We start from the raw sequence: 13,072 nt of genomic DNA, 5'->3' as shown, positions 1-13,072 counted from the left end.
TTAGTTTTCCAAACTACATTTTTATTGAAAATGTATTGAATTTTAGAAGTATGAAATAGTTTCTTATTCTTCTCTACTGAGTATTGACATCATTGAAACAGCTCTTAAAAGCACTCATTTTTCTTGGACTGTTACTTTTGTTCATTCATTAATGCATTCTAAGAAATATGGTAACTTTTTAATGAGTTGCAAATATACCAAAGTGACTGACATTGTCCCGTGGAGCACGGGCTCAGTGTGGCAGGAACACCATGGAAGACAGTCTCTTCTGCCTGACAAGTGCAGGCCAGCAAGAGCAGGGAGCTCAATTTAGGGCTCTGGGTTCATATTGAGAGATGCATTCCAGCCACGGTGATCCTGAGGCACACAAGTCTCCCCTGGGCTCAAGGAGAATACATATGAGAGCTGGTTCTGTGGCTCCAACAAACATATAGCTTCAAGTTTTTCCTGAGTCTGAGAATTTCTAGCCTTTCACACCATATTTTGCCAGTCTCTGCTTCACTGAACACACATACTTTCATTTCATTCTGAAAAATCCCTATATTTGTGGCTTTAGCTCTATAAATTCTAAATCTACTGGATCAAATTCTTTGTGCTTTTCCTCCTACATAAAATCAAAAAGAGACAAACGCACATACTTTCTATTTAAGTGGGTGAGTGAAGGTTTACTGACTCTACACATGGACTTCGTGAGAGAGTGACTCTGAGCTGTGAAATGTCTCATAGACACGCATATTTTGAAACATTCTCCACCAATTAGTGAGGGTCCGGGTTGACAGTCCAGCTCTTCTTTGTACACTTAGGACTTTAACAAAGTAAAAAGTAAAAGTTGCTCAGTTGTGTCTGACTCTCTATACAGTCCATGGAATTCTCCAGACCAGAATACTGGAGTGGGTACCCATTCCCTTCTCCAGGAGATCTTCCCAACCCAGGGACTGAACCCAGGTCTCCCAAATTGCAGGCAGATTCTTTACCAGCTGAGCCATCTGGGAAGCCCAGGGCTTAACAAGTTCACTCCAAACTTCACGAACAGTGCCAGTCATCTTACAAAATACAAAATCCCTTTTTTAACTTTAGTCTCCTTTTTCATCCATCACAATTCTAAACTCTGAAATCACCAGATATAATTCCTTTGACATTTAAATTTACATTTGTCTTAAACATTGCATTTAGTTAAAAATGATAAAGATTATTATGACTTGCAGCATGTGGGTGCACCAGTTGTGGTTCATGGGGCCCAGAGCTTGTGGGCTCCATAGCTGCAGCGTGTAGGTGTTCATTTGCCCTTTGACATGTGGGATCCTAGTTCCCCAACCAGGCATCGAACCCACATCTCCTGCATTGGAAGGTGGCTTCTTAACCACTGGGCCTCCAGGGAAGTACCAGTGTTATAACTTTTTAATTGTCATACTAATGAAGGGATTTCCTTAAGATCAAAACTGCTATAGATAAAGAATTAAAAAAAACACATTTTTCATGAGGTAAAGAGTGGGGTTAAGATCATTATTCATAGTCTAAGATTTAAGACTTGATTTTTTAATATGTATAGCACTCTTTTGTTAAGCATATGCTGTGCTTAGTCGCTCAGTGGTGTCCGACTCTTTGCAGCACTATGGACTGCAGCCCACCAGGCTCCTCTGTCCATGGGATTCTCCAGGCAAGAATACTGGAGTGGGTTGCCATGCCCTCCTCCAGGGGATCTTCCCAACCCAGGGATTGAACTTCTGTTAAGCATAATCAGCATGAAATATTTAAGAATTTATTTATTTGAGTTTTCTCAGTTGTAGAAGAGAAAACGATGTTTTAAATTCTCATTTTTTTTTAGAAGCCTCATTCTTTCAGGTCTTCAAAATGTTTGCCCATCTGAAAGGCTTCTCTTGTGCTCATGATGCTTCTTGCTTGCATTATGACAGGCAGCATGTCAATTGTACCTTACTTTGTAAAGTCAGTTATTTTATTTCCATGTTAGATTTCCCCCATTTAAATTAAAAAATCTTCAAGATGAAGAGGGACAGCAATGTCTGTGGTCTGTCCTCTGGCCATCTGCACATAGTCATGTAAAGCTGATATTTTGGGTGAGTGAGAATTTTTGTGTTTTGTTTCACAGGTGGGGAGCATTAAGCGGGAAATGACCTTCACATTTCAAACAGAGGACTTAAAACGTGACTCTAGTAAAAAAATGTCCCATCAACACTTGTTTCCTTTGGCCATGGAGGAAGATGTGAAAACAGCAGACACCAAAAAAGCTAACCGAGCACTTGACCATGAAAAAGAAAACACTCGCTCCATCTGTCTCCTTGAGCAAAAACGAAAAGTTGTTTCATCCAATATTGATGTTCCTCCAGCAAGGTAAGGGACCGTTAGACCTTGTATGTATCTGCCCTAGGAAGTCGGTGGATGGCAGGTACTGCCTCTGCTGTGTTTCTCTAAAGTACACAGATGTAGAAGGTTTTTCTGCTGAGAATATCTTTCTGTTGCTTGTGTGAAATGGAGCAGGTGGTTCTGCTCTTCAGAGCTGACTTTGAGGCTGTAGCAGTCGAACTACTGTAGCTCTAAAACAGAATGTTTTATTAGATTTCGGCAAATAAACAACAAACAGCAAGAGAAGAAATATTAAAAAAAAATTAAAATAAATACAAAGTGTAGGACTGAGCATAGCCACTTACAAGCAAGGATATTCTGATCTTTTGGTCAGGAGTTAGAGAGCTGTGGCTGCAGATTAGATTTGGCCCCTGGCCTGTTTTTATTTGGCCTGTCAGATAAGAGGGCTGCCCTGGTGGCTCAGCTGGTAAAGAATCCACTTGCAATGCAGGAGACCTGGGTTTGATCCCTGGGTTGGGAAGATCCCCTGGAGAAGGGAAAGGCTACCCACTCCAGTATTCTGGCCTGGAGAATTCCATGCCAGATAAGAAGATTTACATTTTTTAAAGGGTTAAAAAATGAAGACTATGGAGTATAGATCGTAGGTGGCCTGCAGAGCCTAAAATATTTATATTTGACTCATTACAGGAAAAGTTTGGTGATCCCTGGTTTATATCATGGTAATCCTTTTAAGACAGATCTAGCTTAGAATTGGGCCAAGAGGGCTTATCTGCAATATCAAAAGGCTTTTATCACATTGTAATTCTACTTAAATTGCATCCAACAGCACTGAATCAGAGGATAATATTATGGCAGCGTGACAGTGGAACAGTAGTAGAATATATATGCCAGAACTTAACTTATTTTCTGGCCTGTCATGTATCTCAGCTAGAAAGTAAGTTCCATGTCGGCTATGATTTTAGTCCATCTTGTTTATGCTGCATTCCTAGCACTAGGACCATGTCTAAAGGGCTCAGTAAATATTTGTTGAGTGGAGAAAAGAAAGGAAATGCTGTAGCATGAAAGCTTGCTAATTTTTAATATGTGAAATATATTTTGTTACCAAAAACCATCTATAATGAAACTTTATAAACAGTTGCTGGAGAAGGTCTGCATTTGTACAAGTGGTTTCTGACAGCTAACTAGGAAAATAGTATCTTTGGAAAAGGAATAAATATTCCTTTTCTACCTATTCACTGCCTGTAATTAGAATTTCATTTCTTTTTATATGAAATCAAAAGTATCTTCTCTTAAAAAACTACATATTTTTCTATTCTGCTACCAAATTTGTCAAAGTTTGTAAAATTATAGGCCTCTTTCTTTCCCTTAACTTTTAACTGAAACTTTTCATATGTTCATTGCCTCTGCTCAACTACTTGGAATTATTTACGTGTCTAATTTTTTCATATAAAGTACATGCTATATTGTTTAGGATTAATTCCTTTAACTGGGAGTTCACTATGAAATGTCTTATCATGACCTGAACCTGATAAGCCCTTCAATTTGTATCTGTTATTTGGTTGACTCACAGGTAAAATGAATGGCATGTAATTTTAATGTGAAGAGCTGTGGTTTTATTTTTTTCCTAAGCTTGTAGGACAAGAATTAGACTTCCCACTGTCACATAGTTTGGTGCCAACTTGCAATTCTATAGAACTTACTCCGTGGAAAATTTTCATTAGACCATTTTATGTTAAGAGACCTGGAATTCATAATTTATGCTAAAAATCTGTTAAGGATTCATTTATTTCCACCCATTGACCTATCAATCTGTTTTCTTGGATATTGTGGTTCTGATATCAATTTAATGATGGCCTCATAAAATGGTTTATGAAGTGTTCCCCCCTCTTTGTTTTCTGAATTTGTTTTAGGACTGGTATTTTTTCCTTAAAAGGTAGGTCTACTGGTAAAGCCAACTGGACCTGGAGTTTTCTTTATGGAAGTGCTTTTTTAATTACAGATTCGATTTGTAAGATTGATATACAGTTCACCCTTGAACAACACAGGTTTGAGCTGTACAAGTTCACTTAAATGCAGATCTTTTTCAGTCGTAAATACTATAGCACTACATGGTCCTCGGCTGAATCTGCAGATCTGGAGGGATCATGGATACAGAAGGCCGACTATAAATTATATGCCGATTAACCCTCATGTTGTTCCAGGGCCAACTGTAGTGCTATTCAGGTTTCACGTTTCTTTTTGGATCAATTTTGGTAATTTGTGTCTTTCAAAGAATTTATCCATGACATGTAAAATTGTTAAACGGCATGTAGCTGTTCATAATATTGCCTTTTAAAGAAATGTTGAGAATCTACAGTAATGTTCCCTCTCTCATTTCTGCTATGGGTCATCGTGTTACCTTTTTTTTAACCAGTCTGACTAGCAGTTTACCACTTTTATGGCTATTCTCAAAGAGCCAGCTTTTGCATGTATTGACTTTGTTGTTAGTCCATTCTCTATTTCACTGATTTATTTTTTATTATTTCTTTCTTTCTGCTTATTTTCAGTTTAAATTCCTCCTCTTTTTCTAGTTTCTTATGGTAGAGTTTTAGATTGTTAACTATAGACTTTTCTTCTTTACAACTATAAGTTATATGCTATGACTCCTTTGAAGCACTTCTTTATATTGTTGTTTAGTCTCTAAATTGTGTCCAATTCTTGTGACCTCATGGACTATAGCTCGCCAGCCTCCTCTGTCCATGGGATTTCCCTGGCAAGAATACTGGAATGGGTTGCCATTTCCTTCTCCAGGAGATCTTTCTGACCCAGGGACTGAACCGACATCCCGTATTGGCAGGCGGATACTTTACTTCTGAGCCACCTGGGAAATCACTTCTTTATATGCACTTCCCAAATTTTGTTCGGTTGTTTCTTTTTAAAAATTGGATTATTGTAATTAGGTTTATTTTTAAAAAGTAAAGAGATATATTTTTCATCTTATTATTTGTAGTTGGGAAAGCAATCCAGAACACAGAAATATAGAGCATATTCTTAAAATAGGATATTTAACTCATTATATTAATTATAATTACTGATATCTGATTCATTGTAATTACTGATAATTTTGCATCTTAATTTTTTTCAAACCATGCTTTACTATGTTTTCTTTTTCCTACTTTTGTTTACTTCATTTAGCTTGATTATAAAGATATGTATTCTATTTCATTTTGGGGGGGGAGGGATTTGTTCAATACCTTGTTTTTAAAAGATTTTATTCTTTTTCAGAGCAGTTCTAGGTTCACAAGATTGAAAGGAAGTTACAGAGATTTCTCACATACGCTGTGTCCCCACACACATCACACCCTTCCATCTGTAATTATTTTTGTCCTAAATTTTACTTCTATACATGTTTGTGTTGTGCATTAAATATATAAGGACATGTTTCCCTCATTTTAGTATCATACAGTGTATTTATTTTTTTGCTGCCTAAAATATACTCTATTCTCTGCTTATTGATGCCTTCCCTACCCTGAACTCCTGGAAACCAGTCATCTTTTTACTGTGTCCATAGTTATTTCTTTTTCAGAATGTCTGTAGTTGGAATAATGTACTATGCAGCCTTTTCAGATTGGCTTCTTTCACAGAGTAATATACATTTCTTTAATTTATTTCAACATATTTATTAGTTACGTGGATTTTTATGTACCAGATACTGAAATTCAAGGTAGAGTAAATTAGATATATTTTCTGCTCTCATAGAATTGAGGAGAGAGATATTGTAAACAATACAAATATAAATATATAATTATAAATTATATAATTTATAATGTCCAGGACATTCAATCTGTTAAATGTACAGGACATTATGAGGTTCATAAGTAAGAAGACTTATATTAAAGCATAAGGAAAGCTCTCTTTAAGGAAACTACGTTTTAGCTGACACCTAAAGAATGAGGAAAAGTTAGATTGACTAGGAAGGAAGGTGTTCCAGGAAGGGGAGAATATGCATGAAAACCCTAAGGTAAGAAGGAAGGCCTGTGTGGCTGAAGCACAGAGAACTGGGGAGAGCAGCCAGAGATGAGGTTGGAGAGGCAGGCAGGAGCCAAATCATGTTGAACTATATTGATTGCGGTAACGATTTTTAAAGTATATATTTAGGTTGATAAGAATTTTATGGAGAAGAATGGTTAATGCTACTTTTGTATTTAGGTGTTAGATCATTAGATCACGTTACATACAGATTAGGTTCCCAGGTGGTGCTAGTAGTAAAGAACCCGCCTGCCAATGCAGGAGACTTAAGAGACGTGGTTTCGATCCCTGTATTGGGAAGATCCCCTGGAACAGGGCATGGCAACCCACTCTAATATCCTTGCCTGGAGAATCCCATGGACACAGGAGCCTGGTGGGCTACAGTCCATGGGGTCAGAGAGTCGGGCACAACTGAAGTAACTTAGCATGCATAGATTGGGTTGGAGGGGGACAAGAAGGATATAGCAAGACTAGTAAGGAAGCCGCTGCTTTAGTACAGACGTGATGTCATGGGAGTTTGGACTAGAGTAGTGGCAGCTGACATGAAGTGGAAAGACTCATGTGTATTTTTGAAGTAGATGTGAGGTTTCTTGGTTGTAAGCAATAGCAGAGGGCTCGCTGATTGAACAAAGGATGAAATTTCCTGAAACAGTTATGAAGTTTCTAGGAAGGCTGAATAATCAACTTAAAAAGTGGATAGGAGGGTGGGCAGCTAGAAACATAGTTGTGTTCATTCATTCTGTAGACTGAGCTTCTTGGCTTTTGAAGCAAGAGATGTGTGTGTTTGGAAATTCTCCAGGCACTAGAAGTAAATTCAGCCACTGGAACATAAATTTAACAAATGACAGACCTAAGGCGGCTAGGTTTCTGACCCCACGTGAATTTTTGTTTCTTACTATCATCATTAGTGTTTATCAGAGAACATTAACTTACTGCCAGTTACAACTGTGATGCCTTAAAATACATTGGTTTCTAATGTCACTTGCTGTTGAGCCTCTTATTAAAAAAAAAACAAAACACTAAACCATTAGGCAAACATTATTAGATAACCTGGACCCATTAGAGCATGGCATTTGTTATTCTCTTTTTGCCAGACATTGTTTTTTGGAAGTACTGATGCTTAAATTGGTTGGATTTCACCCAAATAACAATTACAATGTAATTATGCAAAGTAGTAACTGTCTTCTAATTATAACTCTAAAACTAAAGAAATCTATTAGCAAACTAGTTATAATGAGGGAAAAAAAGAAAATTTTGGCCCCAAATATTCCTAGACCTAACAGCAGTTTATTAGAATACTCCAGATTGTTAGTTTGCTGTTGGAAAAAAAAATTGAGCCATACGGCCCTGTTTGTTTTGCAGGGTTTTAAAATATAGTGATGTCAGATATATCACTTGCTGGGTAAAATGAAGTCATCTTCTCCTTATAGAATGCCTCTCTGGGAATTGTATCGTTTAAAAAGAACTTCAGAAGCTTGTTAACCTGTGAGTTCAAAGTTAGGAAAGGACCTGAGCTACAGGCAATATCTTATGTGTACATGGAAAATTGTGAACTGATTTGGACTCTCATTCTCAGTGGTGTTCCCCACATTTTCTTCTTTGTCTTTCATGTCCTGTGTATGACTGATAGAAAAGTCTTTTATGTCTAACCTGGAATGAAGTGAGAGATAAGGCAAGATTGCTATCATTATTTCTGAATCACCAGACGCATAGCAGTTTCAGGAGCAAATGTTTAATGTTTAAATGTATTAAAAACATTTCCAGTCACAAGCGCTGTAACCAGTATGAAACTACTGAAAAGAAGGAAAGTGGTAAAGGTCTCGAAGAATCTCATTGAACACTGAATATGTTCAATTTTAACAACATATCTTGGGAAGGCACTATAAATGTACCTACCTATGTTGGAGAAAGACTAATGCTATATAATTGTTAAGAACCAAAGCAGTCTCTACAAAGTAGCTTTTAAGACCATCTTTTCCAGGAAACTTTTATCCACTTGCATCCCGTCCTATCCTTTCAGTAATTCAGGTCAGCAAATAACTATTGTTCATATTTTCTTGCTGCAGTCTGTCTGTTTCTTACACAACAGCCAAAATGATCTTCCCAAAGCACAAGTACGATAATGTGGATAGAGGACAGAGATAGGAAGTTGCTAGGAACCCATGTAATTGACATCAGGACTTAATGAAACACATTGTGCCATCAGGATACCATCAAGTCACATCTTGCTGGGGATTTAAAGTCAACAAATAAATCAAGATTAAGTAGAAACAAAGTTATTATTTACAATGCCTTTGATCACTTGTGAGACCAGCACCCTACATTAAAGACTTGAGATCAGAAACCGATTGAGAAAAAGACAATTATTCTCTCCCTTCCTACACAAAATTTCATTGAACTGAATGGTGGGACTTCTGTCTGTTGTGTTATTTTTTTAGGCTCTTTCTTCCTGCCAAATGCTTATAGTTGAATTTCTGTGATCTAAATGCACATATGCTACAACTCTACTCTCATAATAGTCTATGAAATTATGAAAGTTGTTAATAAGGTGAGTCAGGAACCAGTAGTTCTAAAACAGTGGTTCTCTTTCCGGTGCTGACTCTGATAACATTGACTGGCAATATTTTCTTAGTGATAACTTAGGAAAGTTTGCGTTTTGTGATATAAATTTGGCTCAGATTATGTATGTGTAAGAGACAACTTTACACACTTTTTGTGTTGATCTTAAATATGGCATTTGGTATTGCTCAGTTGCTAAGTCATATCTGACACTTTGCAACCCCATGAACTGCAGCACGCCAGGTTTCCCTATCCTCCATTATCTCCCAGAGTTTGTTCAAACTCATGTCCATTGAATCAGTGATGCCATTCAATCATCTCATTCTCTATTGTCCCCCCTCTCTTCTTGCCCTGGTCTTTCCCAGCATCAGGGTCTTTTCACTCATTTACAATCATTTTGTTTTATATCTCTTTCTTTATTATAAGTACCACATTAGTGGCAAATTAGAATGTACCACCTGTTTATAACTTCATTTTGAATTTTGAATTTTGCATATTAATGTGGATTTTTAAAATAATAAGTAATTTAAGTCACTTTGCTATTAATGAAGGATATGTTCTTTGCATCAGTTGGGCAGTACTGAGTAAAGTACTGGAAGTGTAACCCAGAGAGTATTTTGCTTACTGAAATGAGTCAGACAGAGAAAGGCACAATTATATGATATCATTTATATATGGAATCCAAAAAAAGTGATACAAATGAATCTATACAAACCAAGAATGGATTCATAGACATAGAAAATAAATGTATGGTTATCAAAGGGGAGAGCAGAGAGGAAGGAAAAATTAGGGGTATGGGATTAACAGATAAAAACTGCTATATATAAAAGAGATACACAACAAGGATTTACTATATGGCTTAGGGAATTATACCCAAGATTATAAGATTGATTATAAGATTATTGTATCTCTTAATAACCTATCATGCAAAAAAAAAAAAAAGGAATCACTGTGCTGAAAGTAACACAGTATTGTAAATCAACTATACTTCATTTTTTAAGAAGTGTAACATTCAAGCATTTGTAGGCATCACCTCCAGGAATTTTGTGTAAATCATTTCTAGCAGCGAAATGGAGAAAATTTCACACCCAAAGCTTTTGGTGGACCAGTAGCTTTGTTGTACTAAGTGGATCACTGACTTTGTTGCACAGGTTGGGTATATGGGAATATTCCAGAATGCTTAAAGTGTCATTATTCTGCTTTTCTGATGCCATTGGTTGCCTCTGAAGAATCAGTTTATGTTTAGATTTTACATATCTTTTTTTTTTCCCTCCCTAATTATGTTCAAAATTTAAACAATGAAGGAGTAGAAACAATTGGATTCCCACTACCTCCCACTCCCTACTTCCTCCTGCCTATATAAATTCTGTATTCTGCTTTAATTACAGAAAGGCAAATAATAATTAAACAAGATGTTGGTCATTTATTTAAAATGAATTGTGTCTGAACAGCATTGTATAATAGAGTTTTCATATGAGCTACATATGTAAAATTTGAGCATATGTAAAATATGAGCAACATATTTAAAATTTCTAATAGTTACATTAAAAGCAGGATAAAGAAACAGGTGAAAATAATTTCAATACTACATATTATTTAGCTCAACATATCCCAAATATCATTATTCCCCTTTAATCAATATAAAGTGTTACTTCCCTGGTGGCTCAGCAATAAAGAACCTGCCTGCCAATGCAGGAGACATGAGTTGAATCCCTGGGTCAGGAAGATCCCCTGGAGAAACAAATATTTTATTTCCCACTCCAATATTCTTGCCTGGAAAATTCCATGAACAGTAGTACAGTCCAGGGAGTTGCAAATAATTGGACATGACTTAGCAACTAAACAACAGTGAGATATTTTACATTCTTTTTTGCATATTAAGTCTAAAAAATTCAATATATTTTACTCTTACAGCACCTCTCAGTTTGCTGGGCACATTTCAAATGATCAGTGGCTACAGAGGTTGTGATGACTATTGGACAGTGCATGTTCAGGGTAAAACATTGGTTATTATACCTTTCAGTCCAGCTTACCATTTATCCCCAAGACAGGGGTTTCTCTTTTTTTCTTACTCCCACACACATGAAGAAAATGCCTCACTCACAGCGATGCAGTGGAACAGTAGCCTTTTACTGGAGTGTTTCTTAAGGGTTAGTGAGGGACAAAGGAGTAGCCCATGTAAGGAGAGAGACATTTCAGCGTCTGTGGATCAGGGAATATTTAGTTAGAAAAAAAACCTGCAGCACAGATCCAAGATATGTCTGTTGCTTTCCAGTTTGAATAACTAATATTTTTGTACAATTATAATTACTATGAGAATATTTAAATTCCATCCAAATAAAAGAAAGGTTAAATTGATATAGCCACAGTTCTGGCTTTTTTTTACAACATGAAAGCAGCTTCATTTCCAGAGTTTGAAAGTGGCTCTTTAGTTGTTACCAGATACTCTGACATTCCCTACAGTAGCAGCTGTTACCAGTTCTAATTGGCCAAGTCAAGACTTTAGGCTTGGACCTGGGTTGTCACACTTATTGCATTTCTTATGATTTTTTTAATATAGTAATAAAATAGTTAATGAAAACATACTACTGGTAAAGTAGAAAATACAACAAATATATTAATTTTAGAAAGACTCCAAAGAACAAATGGTTTACTTTGTTTCTAGCTTAAAGCTATTATTGATTCTTCTGTTAAATATTGACCTATGTTTTTTCCCCTCCTATATATAGATTTCTGGGTGGAAGAGGGCTAAGGGGTTAGGCTGGAGAGTTAGGCTTGACTTGAAATACTTTCAAAATTTAATTTTTATCTGTTAAGTTATTCAAGTGATAGATTGACATTTCAGAAAAGTTGTCAGGTACCTGTGGAGATGAGAAGGTAGGGAGGACATCTGTGTAAGTTCTGACACTGAAGGCAGAAAAAAGAAGCAGATGTAGAAATCTGAAAGAGATCATTGTGAAACCTTTAACTAGGACAGAAGCATCACAGCAGAGGGCTATGTTCAAGAGTGTGAAGTGCAGACTCTACAGAATTTGGGGGAATAAAGCAGATGGGAAGCTTAAGTAAGTACTCGGGATGGTTCCAGAAACTGTGTTGTGCATATCTGGATGGATAAAATGGTTGGTGATGCTGTTTAAAAAAAAAAAAAAAGTAATTCAGAAGTAATACAAGAGAAAATAGATTAGATGGAGGGAAGGGGTTTGGCTTTAAACATGTTAAATCCAAATTACCTTTAACAATAAAACTATAGTAACAAAGGCCTGCACTCTTTGAGCAAAAGTCATATGAATAATAAATGTATTTATGAAGAATAGTATATAGACCAACTGAAACAGTCAAAGCACAATCATAATGTAAACACATTACTATAAGTACTTGTTAGTTTATTTTACCATAACTCTCATTTCTCCACATCTTGATATTCACATATTGGCTTTTCTTGAGGCAAGAGCTGCTCATAGAGTTTAATCTCTAAATGATGAAAAGATTTTGATGACTCTTCCCAGCTCAGGCTTTGTTTTGACCAGATTTGATAAACATTTGCTTCTTTAATGGAGTGCATGCACTCTCCTTTCCTAAATCATCACTTTCAGCCACTTTCCTAAATAAGTTTCAGTCACTTGATAGATTTGCCTAATTTCTCTGCCCCTTTCTAAGAATAACATATCATAAGGTTATCTGCTATTTTGTATATCCAATTTGTGACCACGTATTAGAAAATAAATAAAATGTGGCTTTCGTCTTCAGAATATGAGATTTCATCAAATCACATTGTTGTTCAGTTGCTAAGTCGTGTCCAGCCCTTTGTAAACCCATGGACTGCTGCACGCCAGGCTTCCCTGTCCTTCATCATCTCCCAGAGTTTGCTCAAACTCATAACCTTTGAATAAGTGATGCCATCCAACCATGTCATCTTCTGTTGCCCCCTTCTCCTCTTGCTCTCAGTCTTTCCCAGCATCAAGGTCTTTTACAATGAGTCAGATTTTCACATCAGGTAGCCAAAGTCTTGGAGCTTCAAATTTGGCATTTTTGTTCCCTGGGATTGATTTCATCAAAATAACTCTAATCTTTGAGGTTACTTGAATGTGACCACTGTACCAAGTTGTGCAAAAGCCACTGAATAAAACACAACTTTGAATCTTAAATACTGGTCATTGTGAACTGCTTTTGGAAAAACCATGCT

The 13,072-nt window shown here is 36.5% G+C and overlaps 1 protein-coding gene across 2 annotated transcripts in view; it reads left to right on the top strand.

Moving 5' to 3' along the window:
* ZNF704 (zinc finger protein 704) overlaps positions 1 to 13,072 on the top strand; it is a 248,030-nt gene that overhangs the window by 51,604 nt on the left and 183,354 nt on the right. For both annotated transcript variants that reach the window (XM_069601084.1, XM_069601085.1), the window contains exon 2: positions 2,108 to 2,349. In XM_069601084.1, the coding sequence (XP_069457185.1) occupies positions 2,108 to 2,349 (242 nt within the window). The remainder of the gene's footprint in view (positions 1 to 2,107; positions 2,350 to 13,072) is intronic.

Source organism: Ovis canadensis, chromosome 9 (assembly GCF_042477335.2).
Source record: "Ovis canadensis isolate MfBH-ARS-UI-01 breed Bighorn chromosome 9, ARS-UI_OviCan_v2, whole genome shotgun sequence".
In the NCBI taxonomy this organism is placed as follows: domain Eukaryota; kingdom Metazoa; phylum Chordata; class Mammalia; order Artiodactyla; family Bovidae; genus Ovis; species Ovis canadensis.
This window is presented reverse-complemented; position numbering and strand designations above follow the sequence as displayed.